General features: G+C 34.5%; 1 protein-coding gene across 1 annotated transcript; it reads right to left on the bottom strand.

Annotated features, from left to right (window-relative positions):
* Positions 1 to 4,442: 4,442 nt before the first annotated feature.
* Positions 4,443 to 25,394, bottom strand: LOC140053769 (sodium-independent sulfate anion transporter-like). The gene is made up of 16 exons (XM_072098517.1): positions 25,246 to 25,394; positions 20,643 to 20,939; positions 19,332 to 19,548; positions 18,253 to 18,418; positions 17,347 to 17,401; positions 16,629 to 16,725; positions 15,882 to 16,033; positions 15,249 to 15,321; positions 14,934 to 14,984; positions 12,183 to 12,243; positions 11,767 to 11,963; positions 11,196 to 11,440; positions 8,442 to 8,609; positions 7,827 to 7,958; positions 7,216 to 7,312; positions 4,443 to 5,172 (listed from the first exon to the last, which is right to left on the bottom strand). The coding sequence occupies exons 2-16, from the start codon at positions 20,841 to 20,843 to the stop codon at positions 5,165 to 5,167; spliced, it is 1,920 nt and encodes a 639-aa protein (XP_071954618.1). The 5' UTR covers positions 20,844 to 20,939; positions 25,246 to 25,394; the 3' UTR covers positions 4,443 to 5,164.
* Between the last annotated feature and the right edge of the window lie 254 nt (positions 25,395 to 25,648).

Genomic DNA, 25,648 nt, shown 5'->3' with positions numbered 1-25,648 from the left:
CGAATCGAAAGTTTCAGCTTACACGCATGCGTAGAGGGGGATTTGGAAGATGGAAACATGAATACGTGAATATGCTGACGCTTTCGATTCACGCTTTCGATTTCGCCGAGTGGAAAATGTGTTCGCGCGAATCGAAAGCGCCAGCTTGTACGCATGCGTATTAGCTGACGCCTTCGATTCGCATAGTGGAAAATCGGCTTTAAGTAGCGCGAATGCGAGGGCGTCATCATAATGATGTTGTCTGACTCGCGCGCGCGTACATATTTAGGACTGGCTAGGGGTGGAGTTCATCATAATATAGACACAATAGGACTAACTGTACAGAAACAAAAATATGACTATTTCTCCCATGATAAATTATATTTTTCAAATAACCTTCCAACAACTAGTTAATTATTGCTCAATACACTTACTTACTTTACTTAAAATGGAAAGCCCTTAATAGTATTAATTAATTTTAAATTAAAAAAATATATTTTATTTTATGTTTTTGTATAAATCCTTAACATTGTTCATGCATATAAAATGAATATTGCTTCTTAATCCTACGAATAAAAGTCCAAAAGTATATATTATTATTATTCGCCCAGATTAAAGCATCAAATCCGTAAATTAGATACACATTTTAAAATCAATAATTTAAAGTAAAACATTTCTTACAATTGGAATTATTTATATACATAACCTGGTTCTGCGAAAACAGAAGTGTAAACTTCTCTATGCAGGATCCTTGCCATCATTTATGCTATAAAACTATATTTATAAAGGATGAGTAAATAAATGTAAAATCATGCATTTTTATTCGTTTTAGCATTTTAAGAGCAAAAGATCTTAAACTGCACAGTAATTACGCAATATGCAATGATCGTTGGAGTGGCACTATACACGTAAAACAATTGATTGATGGATTGATCGATTAATAGATTGATTGATTAATAGATTGATTGATTTATTGAATGGCAACATTCAATAAATACATTTCACACTGTAAAGACGAAGACGAAGATACGTGTGTTAGCTGTTACGTAGACACCCTACCTATCGATCTTTTAATCTTCGGCGTGTACGGTAGAGTCCAGTAGATACCCTTCCTTTGGGATACCTCTATTCTAGGGACACCTCTAAATATAAGAACACCCTTATTCTAGGAACACCCCTATTATAAGGACACCCCTATTATAAGGACACCCCTATTATAAGGACACCCCTATTATAAGGACACCCCTATTATAAGGACACCCCTATTATAAGGACACCCCTATTCTAAGGACACCCCTATTATAAGGACACCCCTATTATAAGAACACCCTTATTCTAGGAACACTCCTATTATAAGGACACTCCTATTCTAAGGACACCCCTATTATAAGAACACCCTTATTCTAGGAACACTCCTATTATAAGGACACCCCTATTATAAGGACACCCCTATTCTAGGGACAATCCATAAGGACACCCCTATTCTAGGGACACCCCTATTATAAGGACACCCCTATTCTAGGGACAACCCTATTCTAGGGACAACCCTATTCTAAGGAAACTCCTATTCTAGGGACAATCACCAATTAAGAGGACACTGTGAAATGTAAATATTGTTTTAACACTATGGCTAACGCCTATTCAAGGAACAACCCCTTTTTTCTTCTTTTTGTTTGGTCTTAATAGGAGTTTACTGTAGTTCTATGGATAGGACATACACGTAGCAACAACAGACACTGATCAAATCAAAACGCCTTCATCTTTAAGCGGATTCGCAAGTGGGGTCTCAAAATAGAGTTTCTCTTCACTTAAAAATATATATCTATTTAGCACACACTTAACTGTAGAGTATTAAACTATTCTTACTAATTTAACGACTTTGTGGATAAACCACAGTATTACTACTGTATATATAAATATTTCACCATTATGATTTCTGATTTTTCTGTTTACACTTGTATACTCTAAAAATCATTATTTTATTCTAGCTTTTAATAAAAACAAATAATGTATATAAAATGGGGTTTTTTTGGTCTTGTATAGCCATGGCATTTGGTGTGATGAATAAAATGATAGTACTGTCTTGTAAATAAAGGTGTTTAAATAGGCACAATAAGCACCTCCTACTTCTATACTACTACATGTAACCATACAATGTATGATTCTTTGTTTAGAGCCAGTGTGGGTTTAGGGGGTTGGGGGTATAGTTGGATGATCATGGTCTTGATGTTGACTTTCACTGGGATTTGTTTAGAGCCAGTGTGGGTTTAGGGGGTTGGGGGTATAGTTGGGATGATCATGGTCTTGATGTTGACTTTCACTGGGATTTGTTTAGAGCCAGTGTGGGTTTAGGGGGTTGGGGGTATAGTTGGGGTGATCATGGTCTTGATGTTGACTTTCACTGGGATTTGTTTAGAGCCAGTGTGGGTTTAGGGGGTTGGGGGTATAGTTGGGGTGATCATGGTCTTGATGTTGACTTTCACTGGGATTTGTTTAGAGCCAGTGTGGGTTTAGGGGGTTGGGGGTATAGTTGGGATGATCATGGTCTTGATGTTGACTTTCACTGGGATTTGTTTAGAGCCAGTGTGGGTTTAGGGGGTTGGGGGTATAGTTGGATGATCATGGTCTTGATGTTGACTTTCACTGGGATTTGTTTAGAGCCAGTGTGGGTTTAGGGGGTTGGGGGTATAGTTGGGATGATCATGGTCTTGATGTTGACTTTCACTGGGATTTGTTTAGAGCCAGTGTGGGTTTAGGGGGTTGGGGGTATAGTTGGATGATCATGGTCTTGATGTTGACTTTCACTGGGATTTGTTTAGAGCCAGTGTGGGTTTAGGGGGTTGGGGGTATAGTTGGATGATCATGGTCTTGATGTTGACTTTCACTGGGATTTGTTTAGAGCCAGTGTGGGTTTAGGGGGTTGGGGGTATAGTTGGGATGATCATGGTCTTGATGTTGACTTTCACTGGGATTTGTTTAGAGCCAGTGTGGGTTTAGGGGGTTGGGGGTATAGTTGGATGATCATGGTCTTGATGTTGACTTTCACTGGGATTTGTTTAGAGCCAGTGTGGGTTTAGGGGGTTGGGGGTATAGTTGGATGATCATGGTCTTGATGTTGACTTTCACTGGGATTTGTTTAGAGCCAGTGTGGGTTTAGGGGGTTGGGGGTACAGTTGGGATGATCATGGTCTTGATGTTGACTTTCACTGGGATTTGTTTAGAGCCAGTGTGGGTTTAGGGGGTTGGGGGTATAGTTGGGATGATCATGGTCTTGATGTTGACTTTCACTGGGATTTGTTTAGAGCCAGTGTGGGTTTAGGGGGTTGGGGGTATAGTTGGGATGATCATGGTCTTGATGTTGACCTTCACTGGGATTTGTTTAGAGCCAGTGTGGGTTTAGGGGGTTGGGGGTACAGTTGGGATGATCATGGTCTTGATGTTGACTTTCACTGGGATTTGTTTAGAGCCAGTGTGGGTTTAGGGGGTTGGGGGTATAGTTGGGATGATCATGGTCTTGATGTTGACTTTCACTGGGATTTGTTTAGAGCCAGTGTGGGTTTAGGGGGTTGGGGGTATAGTTGGGATGATCATGGTCTTGATGTTGACTTTCACTGGGATTTGTTTAGAGCCAGTGTGGGTTTAGGGGGTTGGGGGTACAGTTGGGATGATCATGGTCTTGATGTTGACTTTCACTGGGATTTGTTTAGAGCCAGTGTGGGTTTAGGGGGTTGGGGGTATAGTTGGGGTGATCATGGTCTTGATGTTGACTTTCACTGGGATTTGTTTAGAGCCAGTGTGGGTTTAGGGGGTTGGGGGTATAGTTGGATGATCATGGTCTTGATGTTGACCTTCACTGGGATTTGTTTAGAGCCAGTGTGGGTTTAGGGGGTTGGGGGTATAGTTGGGGTGATCATGGTCTTGATGTTGACTTTCACTGGGATTTGTTTAGAGCCAGTGTGGGTTTAGGGGGTTGGGGGTATAGTTGGGATGATCATGGTCTTGATGTTGACTTTCACTGGGATTTGTTTAGAGCCAGTGTGGGTTTAGGGGGTTGGGGGTATAGTTGGGGTGATCATGGTCTTGATGTTGACTTTCACTGGGATTTGTTTAGAGCCAGTGTGGGTTTAGGGGGTTGGGGGTATAGTTGGGATGATCATGGTCTTGATGTTGACTTTCACTGGGATTTGTTTAGAGCCAGTGTGGGTTTAGGGGGTTGGGGGTATAGTTGGATGATCATGGTCTTGATGTTGACTTTCACTGGGATTTGTTTAGAGCCAGTGTGGGTTTAGGGGGTTGGGGGTATAGTTGGGGTGATCATGGTCTTGATGTTGACTTTCACTGGGATTTGTTTAGAGCCAGTGTGGGTTTAGGGGGTTGGGGGTATAGTTGGGATGATCATGGTCTTGATGTTGACCTTCACTGGGATTTGTTTAGAGCCAGTGTGGGTTTAGGGGGTTGGGGGTATAGTTGGATGATCATGGTCTTGATGTTGACCTTCACTGGGATTTGTTTAGAGCCAGTGTGGGTTTAGGGGGTTGGGGGTATAGTTGGGGTGATCATGGTCTTGATGTTGACTTTCACTGGGATTTGATTCACAGAACAAAACATGCAAGATTTGAAACGATTTTTTCCAGGATTTGAACCAGAGCATTTACCACTGGTCAAAGTCACTGATAAATAAAGTGAAGTTCTGTTAAGCTCTGTCTACACTATCAAACTAGTTTGACAAAAAACTGTACGATGTACACAAATATGGTAGTGATATGCCCAAATACGGTACTGATATGACATCAAATATCCATATATGGGCACATCACATTTTTTTGTGTCACATAAAGTTTGATAGTGAAGTTCTGTCATACAAAACACACCTTGCCCTTATCAAACATAGGACATACCACAATGCAAGCAAGAGTTGAAGCCAACACCCTGGGATTTAAAGTGAAGCATTTGGCACCGATACTAGTAGAAAATCACTTAAAATCGGTGTCAAGTTGTTGGATACAGAACACACCTTGGCCTGCAGATAAACACATTATATAGGGCATAGAACGAGAGGAAATGTTTTAAACTTATTGATAAAATAAACCATTCAATGAAATCACTGCTGACAGGTTACATTAATCATTATAAACAGATTTTCCTCAATACAGAATCAAGTTCAAATAAAGTTCCTCTTAATGTTTTAGTCATCTGAAATTAAATTAAAAAAAACAAAACGATTAATATCAGTTCAGGGAAGGGGCGGTGGAGGAGAGGGGGAAAAGAGGGTGGGGAAATAGTGTTACATCCCACCAATCTTTAGCTTTAAAGACATGCAGCTCCCATGCAACAACTATCTTGTTTTTTTTATATTTGTCCAAATTAGGTTTTTAATGAAATCTGACAATGTTAACAGAGCTATGTATTAAAACTAAATCATGTTTATTAAATTATTTACCAGATACAAAGTGAGATTCTATCAACAATGAGGTGTTGAAATTGAGGGTGAATCACAAAATAGACGTGAGGTGCCGAGAACATAGTTCTTCTGCTGTAGTGATTATACACACACATATGTAACTATGTATGCTAATTAGGAATTGACTTAATAAAAGCCAGTGGTTACTGCCTCTGTGGCAGTCAGTACATAGAAGCCAATGGTTACTGCCTCTGTGGCAGTCAGTACATAGAAGCCAATGGTTACTGCCTCTGTGGCAGTCAGTACATAGAAGCCAATGGTTACTGCCTCTGTGGCAATCAGTACATAGAAGCCAATGGTTACTGCCTCTGTGGCAATCAGTACATAGAAGCCATGTCTGTTGTTAAATATATGATCAAGTATAGTCCCAGGAGGCTTGGGTATGACAAAAAATGGAATTTGTCAAACGATTGTGTCCAAATTTAGCCTATATTTTGGTGTGGGATTGAACTCATATACACTACAAAACAGGTTTGAGCTTTGTGATTATATTCAGTCATCTTGAATTGGAGATATTTTAATGAATGTGGCAAGATACAATACAATGTTTCTGTAATTTGTAATAAATACAATATTAATGAGAGACACACAGTAAATTAAATAACATGCTTTGCGCAAACATGTTCATTTGTCTTTCAGTAGCTTACATTTGATATCAGCGCCCTCTAGGGACCATCAACAATAATGCGCTTCATTTATTTATTGCATCATGTAGGAGTAGGAGTTTGTTTTTGATCATCAACATAAATTAGTTGCTGTATGCTTTATAGGATTTATTACATTAAAATATAATCAACCAGATCCCTGTGGGGCCAGAGGTTCATAATTGCAACAAAACCAAAATACTAATATATAATATTTGTATATTTGGTATTAATTTATATTTGTATTTTTGATAATAATTCATTTTTAAATTATATCATATAGATATATATATATAGATTTTTAACTGAATGAATGCAAGGCATGTTTTATCTATGTTAACCTTTATCTAAAACACATACGATGTTTTATCTACCAATACTAGACGGCTTATCATTGTATATCTAGTATATTCGTCCATATCTTCAAAACACTTCCCAACAATTACTATTATCCTTTCCGGTTGGTATTATTTCTCTACTTGTACATCTTAGCCCTAATGTCCAAACTTGGCCTGATCATTTATCAGCGCCAGGGACGTGTTTCGGGTTGAATTAAATGAGTATATGCGCATTTCTACGATTATGATGTGGCCAATGAACGTGAACACGATTTTCATGTTTTGCCACAACATACGATCATTAAATAGTATTTGTCATCTTTTCTTTACAGAATGTGTACATACGCACATTTTTAGAATATATTTTTTGATTTTGAGATTATGAAGCTAAATACATTAGAAATATAACAATAGTGTTTGTTATCTTCTCTTTAAAGATGTGTAAATACGCACATTTTGAGAATATGTACAGTTAAATATATTTAATGATTTTGAGAATATATACGTTGTTGTTTGTCATAAAATTTCTAAAATTGGATATAGATTTTATTTTGTATCTGTAACACTAGGTTCTTTTTCGAAAAAAACAGACAACGTAATTGATTGTGTCTGTGTACATATCACAAACATGAAATAAACAACTTGCAAATGACGTGAACCCAACACTCTGTGATTGGTAAGCAAGCTTGTTAACCACCAAGATACAATGCCACTTCAAAAGATATTTACCGAATGATTTAATTTTATATTAGTTTGAAATCAAAAGAAGCATTAAACTAAAACAAATACTTACAACTTGAAGCCAAACTACTGAGGGCAGTGTTCATGTCAGCACAGAATGCCACGGCGTCACCAAACTCCGCCTGTTTCAGCTGGTTCTCAATCGTCTCCTGTAAAAGGCAATCACAAACTGTGTCAAAATTCCCAACGGTCCACGTACATTACTTTTGACATTAACATTTACAAGCAGAGATGACCGGATATTTGTTTGGTTTTCATTATCAGAATTTAGCCATAGATGCTGATGTGACCTAACAAATTGGCAGTACTGTATGTAGAGCACATACTTACTTGGCTAATTTATTTATTTATTCTTTCTATATATTATTATATAATTTTCATGGTACAGTTTAACATACAATAAAAGTAAGCAAAAGAACAGTATAAATGACAAATAAAAATATAAAAAGTAAATCAGAAGTAATTACATGACCGAGTTTAGTACATGCTCGAGTATAATCCCACTCCCTAATTCAGACACTAGACTTGATGGCAAATCGCATTATTAATACAATCCCAAAAATGTTCTCCAAATGCTATACTTAGGCCCGCTGGGACTATACTCGGTTCTATATAGTTATGGTTGTATATAAATATATTTAGAATGAAATCAGAAATACCTACATTCATTCCAGTAAAAACAATTATAACAGGCACTTGACGGGCAACTAGGTTATCACTTGGGGTGCCCTTTATGGACGCGATGTCAATACTGCCACGGCTTTTCTGAAAGGCTGCAACAAAGTCTTTTAAAGCCTAAGAACAAAAAAATTAAGAAATTACACATTTTACAGAAGGGATCAAAAAAACCATAGAGCAAGCCAGAACCATCCTTTTGTTTACTGATAATTTCATCATTGCGAGTTTTAAAATTCCTTTAAAGCTCTGTCTACACTATCAAACTAGTTTGACAAAAAAGTGTGCCCAAATATGGTAGTGATATAACATCATCATGTCCATATACCACATTTTTTTGTCACATTAAGTTTGATAGTGTAGACAGAGCTTTATAGAAATACAAGTCAGTTAAAACTTGATGTTTGGAATAAAATTAATCATATGTACAGTCCACAAGAAATTCCTGCATGTACTATTCAACGCTGTAGCGAGAGATTAAAAACAGATGAGGCAAAGATGCTTAAATATAATTATTAATATAAAATATGATTATCTCTGCTGGGAAATTGGGGGTGGGTAGTGAACAATTTCAGACGAGGCTCCTGAAAAAAAGAAACTTACTACAATAATGGAATAGTCCAAGTTTGTTATCCGATCAAAATCTATTATGGCGCCCTCAACCTTAGGGTTCATAACAATCTCACTCGTGAGTTTGTCTTGAATGAACTCAGCAGATGGATAAAACAGTCCTTGTAATAGATGAACTACTGTAATAGTTCCCAAGTCAAACTGAAATGTAAATAAAAATGTAAATAAAATTAGTTTTACGCCCATTACAGACCCACGGCAGCCAGCAGTGCAGTGTCAGCGCCTCCAAGATCAGGTATATTCCTCATATTTTTCGAATAATGTAAACATTTCTCTTTTTCTTTATACACAGGACCAACAGATTTATACCACATCCGAAAGACGAGGCAACAAGAGTGAAGCACCTTGCTCAAGGACACAATATGGCACAGTCAGGCTTGAACCCATGCCTCTCCGATCCCTTATCATTACGTCATCATCTCCCTTTGAAAGATATCTATATTTTTTATTTGATTAAATCAAAGTTACGTAACAGGTAACTTGTGAAAAAGATCCATTGACTATTTTAATTAAACAATATACTGGAATGACTTCTAAATAAAAACACAGAACATATTTAAAGTTAATTATCATTACATTCATACCACATTACCCAACCATTGTAGTACTGTATAATAATTACTACTGCAGGTGGAAAAACCTTCACAAATTCTCAGAAACTGCTCATTAGTTATGCTTGAGTGCATTCAATTCTGACATCATTAAGTTGAAAAATATGATACTAAAAATGTATTTCTGATATCCTTTGAACACATTATATTAATTTCTTTAGAGACAAAGATTCTTTGTTGTCTCAAACATAATATAATAATTATATCGTGATATTGCAAAACTGATTAATAAACTTTTAATGCAAATTTATGTTCAATATAATGTTGTTTCACGTACACACATCTCCTAAGACAGAAACATAACAGTCATTTGTATATCTTGTCTATTAATGCACTAATAATGAAGACAGAATTTATGGAAGAAAAATAATATTGTAGGAAAACTAACTAATGAAATGAATCATTAATATCTGTTGTAATTATGGATACTTAATAATTAACTTGTGCTACTTAATACAGTGTGTTAAACTAAAATGGGTAAATGTGGATACGTGATTCTAGTAACTTTTGACTTAGCTACAAACAAAAAATACAGTAGAACAATTTACTGTAAGAGTAAAACACGCAAACCAGCTTAAAATATAACTGAAGCCTACAATATTTGAAAACATTTTAAAGCAAATGTCTGTATCAAAATATAACATGAGATTCTATCTAAGCTATCCCTGCTTGTTTTGATCGTTAAGCAGTATTCAAAAGAAGAAGCAGCTCCGGGTTGGTTTAGTATGTTATAATACATATCTTGATATCAATTAATTCTCACATAATTATGTTTGATATTTATGTCATTTTATTTTGGGAATTGAGCTCGATAGACATGTAATTGCCTTTTCTCTCATTCCTTTTTATCCATTCTTTTAGTATGTTATATTATATATTTATAAATGCTTGTATCTGTATTTTTTGGATGAATAAAAGAAAGTTGAGGGTGTTTAAACAGGATAGTTGGCGTCCCTCTTCTCATCATTTTAAAGGGGGTACTTGTGTCTAACTTGGCATATATTTATATTATTGATATGATACTATGACCTCTTGTTAAAATGTTGTGACAGGAAATCAAGTATGTGTTTTATTTATCACAACATTAAGATATCACATTCCAATTAAAAAGTCCAAATGATTAAATAAACAAACTTTTTTTTTCATAAAATAAAACATACATGATTCTAGAAAAGCAGCACACAGATGTACTTTATCATAAGTTTGATATACCACACAGGTTTCAGAAAAAAAGGTTAGAGTTTAAATTTGATGGCAATGGGTGCATTTGATGGTGTGCATGGTAGACTCTAAACTAAAAAGCATCTATGTTGATATACACTGAGTGACAGTAAACCCACTTTGGGTTATTTATTCACAAAAAGTGGATATAACAGTATCATAGCAGTAGAAAATGGTAATTTGTGCTTAGGTATCAAAACAAATTTCACCTAGATACAAGTGAATCAAGTTTGGTGCAACACTTAATTCACACTAAAGTACAGAAATAAAGTTTATGCCCAGAAAAAAGTTTTAAAAAAAGCATGCACTACCCACGTCACTACATGACAAGAATTACAGTAGGATGCAAATTAGACAGATTTCTACTGTATAAAACACACATGGTAAACACATGTGCATGTATATCACTGAACAAGACACGCTAATCATTTGCACTTTCAGTTTGATCACATGCACAACAAAAATAATCACATGCACAACATAAGCTATCGCTTGCATAACATAATCTATCACATGCCCAACATAATCTTTCACATGCACAACAAAGATTATCACATGCAGAGCATAGATTATCACATTCACAGCATAATCTATCACATGCACAGAATAATCTATCACATGCACAACATAATCTATCACATGCACAACATAATCTATCACATGCACAACATAATCTATCACATGCACAACATAATCAAATTCACAACATAATCTATCACATGCACAACATAATCTATCACATGCACAACATAATCAAATGCACAACATAATCTATCACATGCACAACATAATCTATCACATGCACAACATAATCTATCACATGCAAAACTAGAAAGATCAAATGCAAAAGAACATGCAGTAAGTTTATACTATACAGCATGCATTAGAACCATACCTTCCTATTGCCAAAAAGTAACCCATCATCAGGAACCGATTCACCTCCAACCGGAACCACCGTTCCATAACCTCTATGTTGACCCCTGGTAAAAGAGTTACCCAGAAATTCTACCTTTATCTGTGGACGCGCACTCGGATAGAGTAGTATTAGAAGATCAATGCCAATCCCAATCAATGTGCCATATGCTACTCCCAAGAACAAAGAACTGATGAATGTTGCAGACAGAGGTAACAAGTCCAGTTCTGTAATTTAAAAAAAATAAGAGTATGGTTTGTGACAATGTCTGCCTATTAAACAAATCATATGGCATAATTTAATGTAGTAAATACTGATATTATCTGATTTAAACAAGTTACTTAAAGATATATTGTCCCCCAAAATCATGATAAATAAAGATTCAACAAAAAGATAAAAAATAATAATTTTTTAGGGGGGCATATATCTTTATGATTTCATTCAGGCTATAGAATATATACTATAAAAATAATATATACTTTTTGATCTATCACACTTTAATATTGTGACATTTTGGTTCTATACTTAACAAATCACTATTAAAAGAACGTACTGTTTAGTTTCCATAATTGAAGAAAAATACGAAAGTTCATCATATTGAAGACTGCGCTGATGATGACGGCCGCCAACGCCGCTTTTGGAATGTACTGGAACGCAGGAGTGATGAAGAGTAATGACAATATAACAAGAGTACCGGTTACTAAGTTTCCTGCTTGCGTTTTCACGCCTGACTGATTATTGATTGATGTTCTGTATGTAAGGAACATTTTAGTGAATTTTTTTTAAAGTTTAAATAAAGTATTTTCAGAAAGTGAAATGATACTATACATATATGATATGTGCCAATATATGGCACAAGAAAACAAAGTTTCACAAACAGTCTAAACCAAATTGTTTTGATTATTTTATAATCTTGAAAATTTGAATTTGCTAAATTTTTTACAAATTAAATAAAACTAATTTTTTTACCTAGAAAAACTTCCAGTTACAGGATAAGATGAAAAGAAGGAACCCAAAACATTACAACTACCTAAAAATGAAAAAGTACAAAAATAGAAACAATATGATTGAAACTGTTCATCTGGTTTGTAGATATAAGTTATTTTGGAAATATTCTTCTTCAGAAATAATGACGATCTATCATCAAACAGATTGACCTCTAGAGGGCCTATTCTGTTTAATACAGCGAGTGAGTGGCCGAGCGGTTAAGACAGTGGAACCGTAATTACGTAGCCATAACATCGGCAAGGGTTCGAGGCTCACTCGCTCCATGGTTCTGGTGGTAGAACGAGTCTTCTCGGATAAGGACTATAAACCGTAGGTCCAGTGTACACATAGCTCATGCTCACTTTAAAGAACCTAGTACATCTTTCGAGACGAGTAGGGGGTTACCCCGGTGCACAAACACAGCCACTGTCACACACAGCCACTGTGCAAATTGGGACTGGACCGTTTTAGAGGTGTTTACCACCTGTTGGTCCAGATCCTTCACTAACTGAGTTAGTGAGAAGTCGAATAAATAAAAAATAAATAAAAAAATAATGACAGGGTCATACAAGAAGGTTAGTTTACTAATTGTTGGTTTGAAAAAAAGAATATTTCCAAAATAATAGAAACAAACTAACTAATAGAGTGGACTTGACTAACCAGAAATAACTAATAGACTAACTAATAGAGTGGACTTGACTAACCAGAAATAACTAATAGACTAACTAATTGACTAACTAATAGAGTGGACTTGACTAACCAGAAATAACTAATTGACTAACTAATAGAGTGGACTTGACTAACCAGAAATAACTAATAGACTAACTAATTGACTAACTAATAGAGTGGACTTGACTAACCAGAAATAACTAATAGACTAACTAATTGACTAACTAATAGAGTGGACTTGACTAACCAGAAATAACTAATTGACTAACTAATAGAGTGGACTTGACTAACCAGAAATAACTAATAGACTAACTAATAAACTAACTAATAGAGTGGACTTGACTAACCAGAAATAACTAATAGACTAACTAATTGACTAACTAATAGAGTGGACTTGACTAACCAGAAATAACTAATTGACTAACTAATAGAGTGGACTTGACTAACCAGAAATAACTAATAGACTAACTAATTGACTAACTAATAGAGTGGACTTGACTAACCAGAAATAACTAATAGACTAACTAATTGACTAACTAATAGAGTGGACTTGACTAACCAGAAATAACTAATAGACTAACTAATTGACTAACTAATAGAGTGGACTTGACTAACCAGAAATAACTAATAGACTAACTAATTGACTAACTAATAGAGTGGACTTGACTAACCAGAAATAACTAATAGACTAACTAATTGACTAACTAATAGAGTGGACTTGACTAACCAGAAATAACTAATAGACTAACTAATTGACTAACTAATAGAGTGGACTTGACTAACCAGAAATAACTAATTGACTAACTAATAGAGTGGACTTGACTAACCAGAAATAACTAATAGACTAACTAATTGACTAACTAATAGAGTGGACTTGACTAACCAGAAATAACTAATAGACTAACTAATTGACTAACTAATAGAGTGGACTTGACTAACCAGAAATAACTAATTGACTAACTAATAGAGTGGACTTGACTAACCAGAAATAACTAATAGACTAACTAATAAACTAACTAATAGAGTGGACTTGACTAACCAGAAATAACTAATAGACTAACTAATTGACTAACTAATAGAGTGGACTTGACTAACCAGAAATAACTAATTGACTAACTAATAGAGTGGACTTGACTAACCAGAAATAACTAATAGACTAACTAATTGACTAACTAATAGAGTGGACTTGACTAACCAGAAATAACTAATTGACTAACTAATAGAGTGGACTTGACTAACCAGAAATAACTAATAGACTAACTAATTGACTAACTAATAGAGTGGACTTGACTAACCAGAAATAACTAATAGACTAACTAATTGACTAACTAATAGAGTGGACTTGACTAACCAGAAATAACTAATAGACTAACTAATTGACTAACTAATAGAGTGGACTTGACTAACCAGAAATAACTAATAGACTAACTAATTGACTAACTAATAGAGTGGACTTGACTAACCAGAAATAACTAATAGACTAACTAATTGACTAACTAATAGAGTGGACTTGACTAACCAGAAATAACTAATAGACTAACTAATTGACTAACTAATAGAGTGGACTTGACTAACCAGAAATAACTAATTGACTAACTAATAGAGTGGACTTGACTAACCAGAAATAACTAATAGACTAACTAATTGACTAACTAATAGAGTGGACTTGACTAACCAGAAATAACTAATAGACTAACTAATTGACTAACTAATAGAGTGGACTTGACTAACCAGAAATAACTAATTGACTAACTAATAGAGTGGACTTGACTAACCAGAAATAACTAATAGACTAACTAATAAACTAACTAATAGAGTGGACTTGACTAACCAGAAATAACTAATAGACTAACTAATTGACTAACTAATAGAGTGGACTTGACTAACCAGAAATAACTAATAGACTAACTAATAGACTAACTAATAGAGTGGACTTGACTAACCAGAAATAACTAATAGACTAACTAATTGGTTAACTAATAGAGTGGACTTGACTAACCAGAAATAAATTTCACAGGAATTACTAATTATTGGACATTGATATAGAAAATATTGTGTTCTTACCTAATGCAATTAATTCTTGATTTGGCTCAACTTTGTAACCATTTTGCCGACCTGAAAATAACATTTAATAGGTATTTAACAAAATATATTATTTGTACATAGCCCAGATGCCTGCAAGGGCTGTGATTTCTGTGTTAAAACTTTTTAAAGCTCTGTCTACACTATCAAACTAGTTTTAAAAAAAAGTGTGGTGTGACCAAATTTAGTAGTGATATACCAAATATGGTAGTGTATGACATCATCATTACCATATATGGGCATATCACATTTTTTAGTCACATGTTTGATAGTGTAGACAGAGCTTTATACACTTACCAAAACCTTTTCCTATGGCTATAGCTTCCAAGAATCCTATTAATGGAACAATAGCAATTCCAACTCCTAATATCTATTAAGACATAAAAGAAAAGAAATGTTCAAAACACAGATAATAAATACAACAGTCCGGTAGGCTGTTGGTACTCAATGTTATCTTGAGCACACAGTTTCCACCCTCTATGCCACTTAATGCTTCCATTCTTTTACTCATAAAGATGCCTACATCCATACTTACATCCATTAAGCCTGGAAGACTAAAGTCTGGTGGGCTAGGACTTGGTAGGCCTGCTGGTACTTCTACTAATAATACTTACATCCATTAAGCCTGGAAGACTAAAGTCTGGTGGGCTAGGACTTGGTAGGCCCGCTGGTACTTCTACTAATAATACTTACATCCATTAAGCCAGGAAGACTAAAGTCTGGTGGGCTAGGACTTGGTAGGCCTGCTGGTACTTCTACTAATAATACTTACATCCATTAAGCCAGGAAGACTAAAGTCTGGAGGGCTAGGACTTGGTAGGCCTGCTGGTACTTCTACTAATAATACTTACATCCATTAAGCCAGGAAGACGAAAGTCTGGAGGGCTAGGACTTGGTAGGCCTGCTGGTACTTCTACTCATAATACTTACATCCATTAAGCCCGGAAGACTAAAGTCTGGTGGGCTAGGACTTGGCAGGCCTGCTGGTACTTCTCCTGTCAGTGTAAGTGCATCCTCATGTCCTGTTGACTCTAATATCACAGCTACTAGGGCTGATGCAATTACAACAACAGCATTTCTTGCTACAAAACAATACATAAATAATATTCATACAAATTTTATTTTCAAAAAGATGCAGTACAGAACAGGGCCAATGTCAATAAGGATGTTTTCAAAACACTTCTTTGCTATAACTTATGTCATTTTATTCAATAGAGTTGGAAAGGTTAAAACAGGGCGATGCAAACTAAATATCGTCAGGTTCCTCGATCACTTAAAACTGGAGGTCCAATGTACAGTACATATCTTCCTTGTGTGCATCATAGAGGTTACTCCATGTTCTGGTAGCTTTCATCTCATGTCGTTGCATTGATATAACAACCTACCAGTTGAATCATTTTGATACAGAAAACAGAGGGTCCCAACGAGGTAAAAAATAACTAACTTTTACTTGTAGCAATTATAACAAGCAACACATGTTAAGTGTATTATTAGGTTTGGCAAGTTAATGAGTGACTCAAGTTCTGTCTACACTATCAAACTTTGATGTTCTTATATATGATAGTGATATGACATCATCATGTCCATATACAAGCATATCACAATTTTTTTGTCACATAAAGTTTGATAGTGTAGAAAAGGCTTTAGATTGCTTTGTGTTAATTTACACCAACTGACCTGTACCAAGTAGCCATAAAGACTTGTATAAAACTATATAACTTGTTGGGGCATCACGGTCTCTCTCCTCCCACTTCATTGAGGCATCTTTTAAAACCTGCAAAAATAAATCAAAACTAACTTTTAAAATATACACAATGGGAAAATAAGTGTAAAAAAGTGTTGACAACACCTCATAGTCTTCTTGTCATGCTCTTCGCTTCTTCCGTTCGCAGAACGTACATCGGTGCTGCTATTGAAATTCACACAGATTTGTTTTCATACGCAATAAGTTTTTTTTTTTTCTTTTCAAAAAAAGTCTATTTCACAATTGTTAAATAGTACATACTATTGCACACCATGTGACCCACAATCAGCTTATTAAATGACAGGAATTTATTTAGGGGTTATATAAAAAACAAATAATGAATGTATTGTATTTGTTGAATGGAAAGAAAATGTTGTTATATATTGTTATATTTTGTTTGTTTATATATTAATTGAATATTGACTGCTCTATTAAATAAGCCTTGTTAAATAGAACAATCAATCTTTCAACTCATGAAATATTCTCACCATCGAACTCGTAAACATTCATTGTGTACTATTGCAGGATTAAAGCAAATTGGAGACACACATTTTTATTAACCTACTTTATGACATAAGCAATTAAAATATATCATTAACTGTAACAGGAATAAAATAATGCTGGTAGTTATCAAAACATAAAGTAACTTACTTTTAATAGGAACAGTATAATGAGAGACACTGAACCTAATAACAGATCCCACACGCTGAAAGATAAAACACATACAAACCAACATTTATTATAAATTTAGTTTTGTTATACATATTATTTTTTTATCAGATATATAGTTGAGTTGGATAGCCGAGTGGTTAGGACACTTGACTGTCATACAGATAGACCCGGGTTCAATTCCCGACAACTCCCAGTCCACTCAGCTGTAAATGAGTACCTGGTTGAAAATACTAGGGAAAAAAAAGGCGGCGTGGAAAGGAACTGGCCACCCTACCACATAATGCCGAGGCTTAGTACAATGAGCTCCTAACAGCTCATTCCCCTATGTTCAGAGAACACGGGACTCACCTTTACCTTTTTATCAGATATAAAAACAGTACAGTTAAGGTAATTTAAAGTGACTAGCCGTAAATTACCTAACGCAGCATTCAACAGTTACAAAATGCATTTTTCGTACAAATTGGCCGTTCTATGGATAAAAGGTAATTAATCGCTAATATCGGACCTGCGGTTTAGGAGGAGATAGAGGAAAAAATGTTAGCTTAGTGCTATTATAATATAGATAATAATTAATGATATAACATCTATTGTGTATTATTCTATCCACTACTTTGTACGACAGACTGTTATTTGATTCTGTATCGTTTTTTTTTAAAATGTAAATTGAGCTTTATTGTAACCTTTTTAATTGTTTTTATAGTTCTTTTTAAAATCTATTGTTGTACATTCAGTTTTACTGTGAAGATTATTTTAACAAATGAATATGAATTACAGTTTATTTTTTAACAATGTTTTACCTACATTTTTTATACAGTTGTTTTTTTAACTTAGTATGTCAAGTAAAGATGTTTTTGGAGTGGGTGGCAGGGGGTCCAAAATACTTACTTTGTGTCTGTTATATTTGAAATCACACCAATAATATCTTCATAGAAAGCATCTCCCTCGTAACTTATACCGAACAGATTTTTGATTTGTCCAGCTCCTATCGTAAGAGCCGATGCTGTTGTGAATCCAGAGATTACAGTCGCCGAGATAAAGCTTGTCAAGGCACCTATCATAATACAAAGAAATGATAATGAATTAAATACAGAAATTAAAAATAATTGTCCTATTCCTATATTTATCATTCATACTGTACTTATGTAAACCTCTTTCAAATCCAAAAGATTGAGTTGAGTCTCCCGAATGTTAGTGGAGTGTCACAGAATGCAGTGAAGTGTCACAGATTGCCATGGAGTGTCCTGGAATCCTGTGGATTTTCTAAAGCTCTATCTACACTATCAAACTAGTTTGACAAAAAAAGTGTGATGTGCGCAAATATGGTACTTTTTTCAATTCAACTTTTATTTCAGACAATTGTCCATATGGTATAATACATTACAAAAAAAAGATAAAGGAGAGAGGATCCAAACTTTTATCAGGTATATAATGCCTCTCTCCATTTGTAGTTCATGTTTAAATCCATCAACAAATATTTATATATACAAATTAACATTCTGCTTTCGCTTTTCATTATTCTTGTGAGAAATCGGTAAGTCGAAATCCTCAAATATTCATGAAATGATAGAATATTGTTTTCCACAAACAAATTCCTCGCACTAACAAATCTGGGTTGTCCCAATAACCTCCGGAAAGCATCATTATAACAAACTTTAAGTCGGTTGATATTTTATAAAAAATGATTAGACCATAAAGGAGAACAGTACCTGTTAATCTGAACAAAAAACATTTGGTACTTACTTACTTACTTTGGTGATATGCTTAAATATAGTATACTGTATAATGGACCATATATGGGCACATCACATTTTTTTGTTAAACTAGTTTGATAGTGTAGACAGATCTTTAGATTGCTGGAGTCTCAGTGCCAAGGACGTTCTCAGTGCCATGCTCCTAGAATGGCTTTGGATTTCCCAAAATTGTTGTTTTTTTTAAATATTTTAATTTTTATATACAGTACAAACCTAAATGTAAAACTCCAATAACAATTTGGATGAGCCCGCATATACAAGCTAACGTTATTGCATACGCCGGATCATTCAACGTATCATCCGTACTGTTAGACGTTCCATACGAGGACACGAGCAACGACATAATAGCTGTCGGACCAACGGTGATGTCTTTGGACATTCCAAGAAAGAAATACACAAAACATCCCATGAAGGAGGAATATAAGCCATACTAAAAATAAAAAACAAATATTTATTATTTGGCTATAAAATAAATCATACGTTTAGTAGAAAATTGGTAACAGTAACATCAGTAGGATGATATGTCCCCATATTTACCATTCATACTCTACTTAGGCTTACTTTACAGTATGCAAACATCATTCAAACCCAACAAATTTTCATGGGTGATGAAAACAGTTTCCCTCAGTCCCAGATTGCCTGGGAGTCACGCATGGCCATGAAGTGTCAAAGATTGCCTAATACCCATTTCACATGTGCAAAATGTAACAAGTTGTAACCAGGTTTGCATAGTGTGAATACAACACTTTTACAAATTTTTATTAACAAATATGCAAATTATATAGACCTAAAATTATGATTGACTTTTCTTGTAAATAATAGTAGATATTTTTATAATAATAATGATTATCAGAATTCGGCATAAATCAAACATGTAATTAAAATTAATTTGTAATACTGTATATAATTATAATAGATTCATATTTTTGTATAATTATTGTAATATTGTTTTTCATGTTGGGAACAAGCCTTTGGGCTTAAAGAGCCATCCCCTGCTTTCCATGCTTACAACAAGCCCATGGGCTTAAAGAGCCATCCCCTGCTTTCCATGCTTACAACAAGCCCATGGGCATAAAGAGCCATCCCCTGCTTTCCATGTTTACAACAATCCCCTGCTTTCCATGCTTATTTTATAGTTTAGTCTTGTATTATTATATTTAATGTTTTCCCTTTTATTTCATTTACATTATACTGTTTTATAAATTTGTACTGCTCTTGGAAAGCAATAAATATTACTTATTTACTTACTGATAGTGATAAGAGGATCTTTTTTATTCCGATACTGTGCACATGTGTATTACCCTGATTTTAAACTGACAAATCATCAAATAGCATGCAACTATGCTTTCCTTCAGAGATTTCTCAGAGTTTGCATTATGTATATATGAAAACATGTAATTACATGTGGTTACAAGTTGTTACAAGTTACAAATTAATGCAGATGTGAAAAGGGTATTAGATATACACAATGTAACAATATTGAACAGCTAAAAATGGTTGCATATAGTATTTGTTGATACTTACTTGGGCTGGGAGCTTTGCTATACTTGCATAGGCGAGTCCCTGAGGAAGAACAGTCAAAGCAACGGTTATCCCGGCTACAAAGTCATTAATTGCGTATCCAATTTTATAAGTCGGCAGCCAGATTGAGATTGGAAAACGTGCCTTCCATGTGTCTTTGGAACAATAGTCGGAAACCTTCTCTTTTATCTCGTGCATTTCCATCGTGAGCGAGTATGATTATGGAATTGATGGCATATAATGTCTCCGTTTATGAGGGTACTACGCCCTCTAGTCTCACCTCGTTAAAATCGTCATGATCTATTAAACAAAAAATGTTATTCAATAATAGTTTTATGAGTAAATTAAAAAGATTAATTTGGTCCTCTGTAACGATTATTAAAACACTGCACGCTTAGTTTTTACTAATCTTTTCAACTTATGTCTAGAACTGATTGCAGAATACAGTCGTTGACACAGTTTGAGTCTCTAATGTGTGAACAGTACAGACAGTACCACAGTACAGAAGCAAATAAACTAATAAAATAATACTACATTACAATGACAACGCAAATATAAAGTGAATAACAGAATTAATAAAGTAGGCGATAACATTTAAGTAATTAATTTCAAGATTTTTACCATCGAGTTGTGTAATAACTAAAAACAAAACCCTATTGAGCCTCATCAGATCATGGTTGCTGGTTGAAGCCTATTCTGAGTTCACTAAAATAGTATAATATTCATGAATAACTATTTATTTATCCATTTTTTATTCAATTTCTGCCATACATTACAAAGAAGACAAAACAATTATAAAAGGAGGCACGAAAAGACCAAACAGGTGCTAAACACCTATGCTACTAGTTGGTCAACCCAGAACAGAGAAAAATAAATAAATTACGTTCTACAATAAAAGCATCGACAAGAAAGCGACCAAAACTACACACATTTTCAATATCAAAATTATTTTAAAAATAGATATTGAGATAATTAAGTAATTTACACTATATTATTACTAATTTATTATATTACACTATCACTTCATGCAAAATTGCGTATTACTGCCTAATGACAATTTTGTAGTATAAAATATTAATAATGAATAGTATATGAATTATGATGACAACATTTGAAAGTTATGTCACACAAACCATACAGTATGTTGATAATGATAACTGATAAATAAGTAAATAAGTTTTGACAAAGGAAATATATGGAGTGGTAGCTAAACTATAATACATTGTAGGGAATTTTAATCAATCTTGGCTGTAAAATATGAAAATAAGAAAATATTGGAGAAAATTTTCACCAGCAGTATGGCATTGGCAAATGTTACCCAATACAACCTTGCCTACTCTCAATTGATTAATAGTGCTCAGTTAATAATACCTAATCTTTTTCTTTTCACTGAAAATATTTCATAAAGATCAAATGGTAATTGGTGAAAAATGAAACGGATAACAACAATGAAATATTGATTGACTACACATACATACCAACATTTCCACTATCAATAAACTAGTGATGTAGTATTAAACAGTATATACATAAAGTATATGGATACTGTACAGTCTTCTTGTTCCAAAAAAAAAAGAGTCTGTGGTCTGTTGATAAACTAAAGCATTAGAACACACTGGATCTTCGGTTTATACAGTATAGATTTTAATAGTCATACACATAAAACACTGCAGCAGTGGTCCAACCTAGCATTTTTTAAATAATATAAGCTTTCAGGATTTTTGCTGGTACTTTGGATATAATTCTTCTACATATGATAGTTATTAGTAGGATATATATCAAGCTACAGTTAATGGTCATTCAAACATGTAGTTAATTATACTGTTTTACCTAATAATAAATAATTAATAATATAATTAATAATAAATAATTTCTTTGGTAATAAGAATGACCCAATGTTACATATAAATTATTCATTTAGCATTTTTTAGTTTTGTTTAATTGATATCTTTCTTTACTTTATAATAACTATAAAATAAAGTACAGTGTGGATCCACTCCATTTATCATTCAATATTGAATATCAAAACGTGGTAGGCTAGGCGCTTGACCTTTATCAAGATCGCCTAAAATGTATAAATTTAAACTTACGATACTTAGTATTGTATATTCAGGAATAGCCGCTCCATAATCTCTTTGCTTTTCTTCCTTATTTATGTTTTATATTTTTTAATTTATACTAACACATATCTTTTTATAAATATTATAATCATAACAATAAATATTAAAAAAATATATACAAAATAATATTTATCGCATAATAAACAGTCTGGGATAATTAAATTAATTGATATAAAAAAACATTACACCCAACTACTAGGCCTATCTTCATCTCTTTTTGCGGAACATCATTTGAATAATAGAAGAAGTCACACATCTACACATAATCAAACATCGTATACTCTATCTCTAACAATTTTTCAATCTTCTATCGACTAAAGCCGAAGTATAGTCGTTATCTCGGGAAAGTTCTATGGTTATTACCACCAGGTGGGCTTACTTCATTAAGGCTTCTATGAATGGATGACGAGTTGGGAGTGGGAACGCTAGTAGACCAAACCCCGTACCGTTTTTATTACGATCAATCGGGAAATTACCTCACGACGTTTATACTATAAAATAAAAGTCTATACATTGTGGATCCACTTAATTTACAATTTAAATATCCAAATTTCTTGCCAATAATAATTGTAAGTTTACTGTATGGTTTATTGGTAATAAGGGGTACACTGCACACATAAACTAAATTGGTACACTGTACACATAAACTAAAGGGGTACACTGTACACATAAACTAAAGGGGTACACTGTACACATAAACTAAAGGGGTACACTGTACACATAAACTAAAGGGGTACACTGTACACATAAACTAAAGGGGTACACTGTACACATAAACTAAAGGGGTACACTGTACACATAAACTAAAGAGGTACACTGTACACATAAACTAAAGGGGTACACTGTACACATAAACTAAAAGGGTACACTGTACACATAAACTAAAGGGGTACACTGTACACATAAACTAAAGGGGTACACTGTACACATAAACTAAAGGGGTACACTGTACACATAAACTAAAGGGGTACACTGTACACATAAACTAAAGGGGTACACTGTACACATAAACTAAAGGGGTACACTGTACACATAAACTAAAGGGGTACACTGTACACATAAACTAAAGGGGTACACTGTATACATAAACTAAAGGGGTACACTGTACACATAAACTAAAGGGGTACACTGTACACATAAACTAAAGGGGTACACTGTACACATAAACTAAAGGGGTACACTGTATACATAAACTAAAGGGGTACACTGTACACATAAACTAAAGGGGTACACTGTACACATAAACTAAAGGGGTACACTGTATACATAAACTAAAGGGGTACACTGTACACATAAACTAAAGGGGTACACTGTACACATAAACTAAAGGGGTACACTGTACACATAAACTAAAGGGGTACACTGTACATATAAACTAAAGGGGTACACTGTACACATAAACTAAAGGGGTACACTGTAAACATAAACTAAAGGGGTACACTGTACACATAAACTAATTTGTTGTCTTTAGTAATGTAAGCTTTGTCTAATCTAATATTCTTCTAATTCTAGACCATAGTAATTTTGCGTAGTTCCACCAGCAGGCATTTCATTTTTTTACAAGCATAGTTATGCACTTGTCAATTGTATGACCCACTATACGACTCCCGGGAGAGGTGCGTCATTTGTCCGATTTGCGTCATACTTTTGAACACCATGACGCACCCGTGCGTCAAAAAGGTGACTTACCTTTAGGTGACCATGACGCACCCATTTTGACGCACTGTGACCATGTTGTTTATGATATGGTGGGTGGTAAAGTGACGGACATTGACACACCTTGTTCATTGATGCGACGTACCATCTAGGTTTTTTGACGCACCCCTGCGTCAGTAATTATTTGTAAATGACGCACCCATGACGCACCTCTCCCGGGGGTCGTATAGTAAGTCATACAATTGACAAGTGCATTATGACAATGCCATGTTACATGTGGGGAAAATATTTGTTCTTTAATTAATACAACTTGGGCGAATTGCTGAGAAACACACGTCCGAAGTAGTCACGCTATTTTTTGCTAAAACAAATCTAGAATTTAAACTGTAATTTAAAACAAAACAGACATTTAAAACGCAGTCGATTTCATTGATTGTATTCGTAATAGCATAAACAGTCAATATTAAATCTCATCATGTCATATCAATTTGTACAGTATGTACTATGTATATGTATTTATTTCTGAAAAGTAAATTTTGATTATCAATATTATACAAATAAATTATTGTAAAAAAGTTAGTTAGTCCAGCTGCCACGTCCCTTGTTTCATGAAGCCATACGTCTGGTGGATGGCATATTAGCTTACTAAAAATAGGCTAGGCCGGCCCCTACCTGTTTCGCAGTGGGCCTTAGTTAGTAGGCCCTAGGCCTAGTAGGTCTCTAGCTAGGCCTAGAGGCTAGTTTAGGTTTAGCCCTAGGCCTAACTAAACTAACGAAGGGGCGAAGAAGGCAGCTAGCTAGCCGTCCTTCTAATTAGGCCTACAACTTACAAGTATACTCCCCACCATAGGCCTAGTAACTAGTAGGCCTAAATGACAAACACAAAACGTTATACTTTTATACCATCCTTATTTTTAACGACGACTTTACTGTACCTTTGAAAAGTTTTTTACATGCGCATCATCCCCACACACTCTCAATTCTGGCGGCGGCGGTGCTGGATGTATTAACTCGGCTCGCAAAAATGATCTCGAGCGTAGAAATAAGATTTAGATTTGGCTATTGGCACGTTTAACCATGTTTTGATTATACGACTCTAAATTTAACTATTCAAGATTTAACTAGCACGTTCAATATAATTGCTTGCAAATATTAACATTTTATTCGTAGACTAATTATGGATATTTGTAGTTTTTATTTATTTACTGAACCATTCATGTCAATAAAACTTTA

This window comes from Antedon mediterranea, chromosome 1 (assembly GCF_964355755.1).
Source record: "Antedon mediterranea chromosome 1, ecAntMedi1.1, whole genome shotgun sequence".
Lineage (NCBI taxonomy): Eukaryota > Metazoa > Echinodermata > Crinoidea > Comatulida > Antedonidae > Antedon > Antedon mediterranea.
Note: the sequence above shows the minus strand (reverse complement) of the source record. Positions and strands in the feature narration are given on the sequence as shown.

Coding starts and splice junctions, on each gene's coding strand:
- LOC140053769 (XM_072098517.1), bottom strand. CDS start 20,843: ATGGAAATGCACGAGATAAAAGAGAAGGTTTCCGACTATTGTTCCAAA. Junction 16,726..17,346: donor TTATACTGTTCCTATTAAAA/GTAAGTTACTTT, acceptor TTATTTTTGCAG/GTTTTAAAAGATGCCTCAAT. Junction 11,964..12,182: donor GTAACTGGAAGTTTTTCTAG/GTAAAAAAATTA, acceptor CCTTACATACAG/AACATCAATCAATAATCAGT.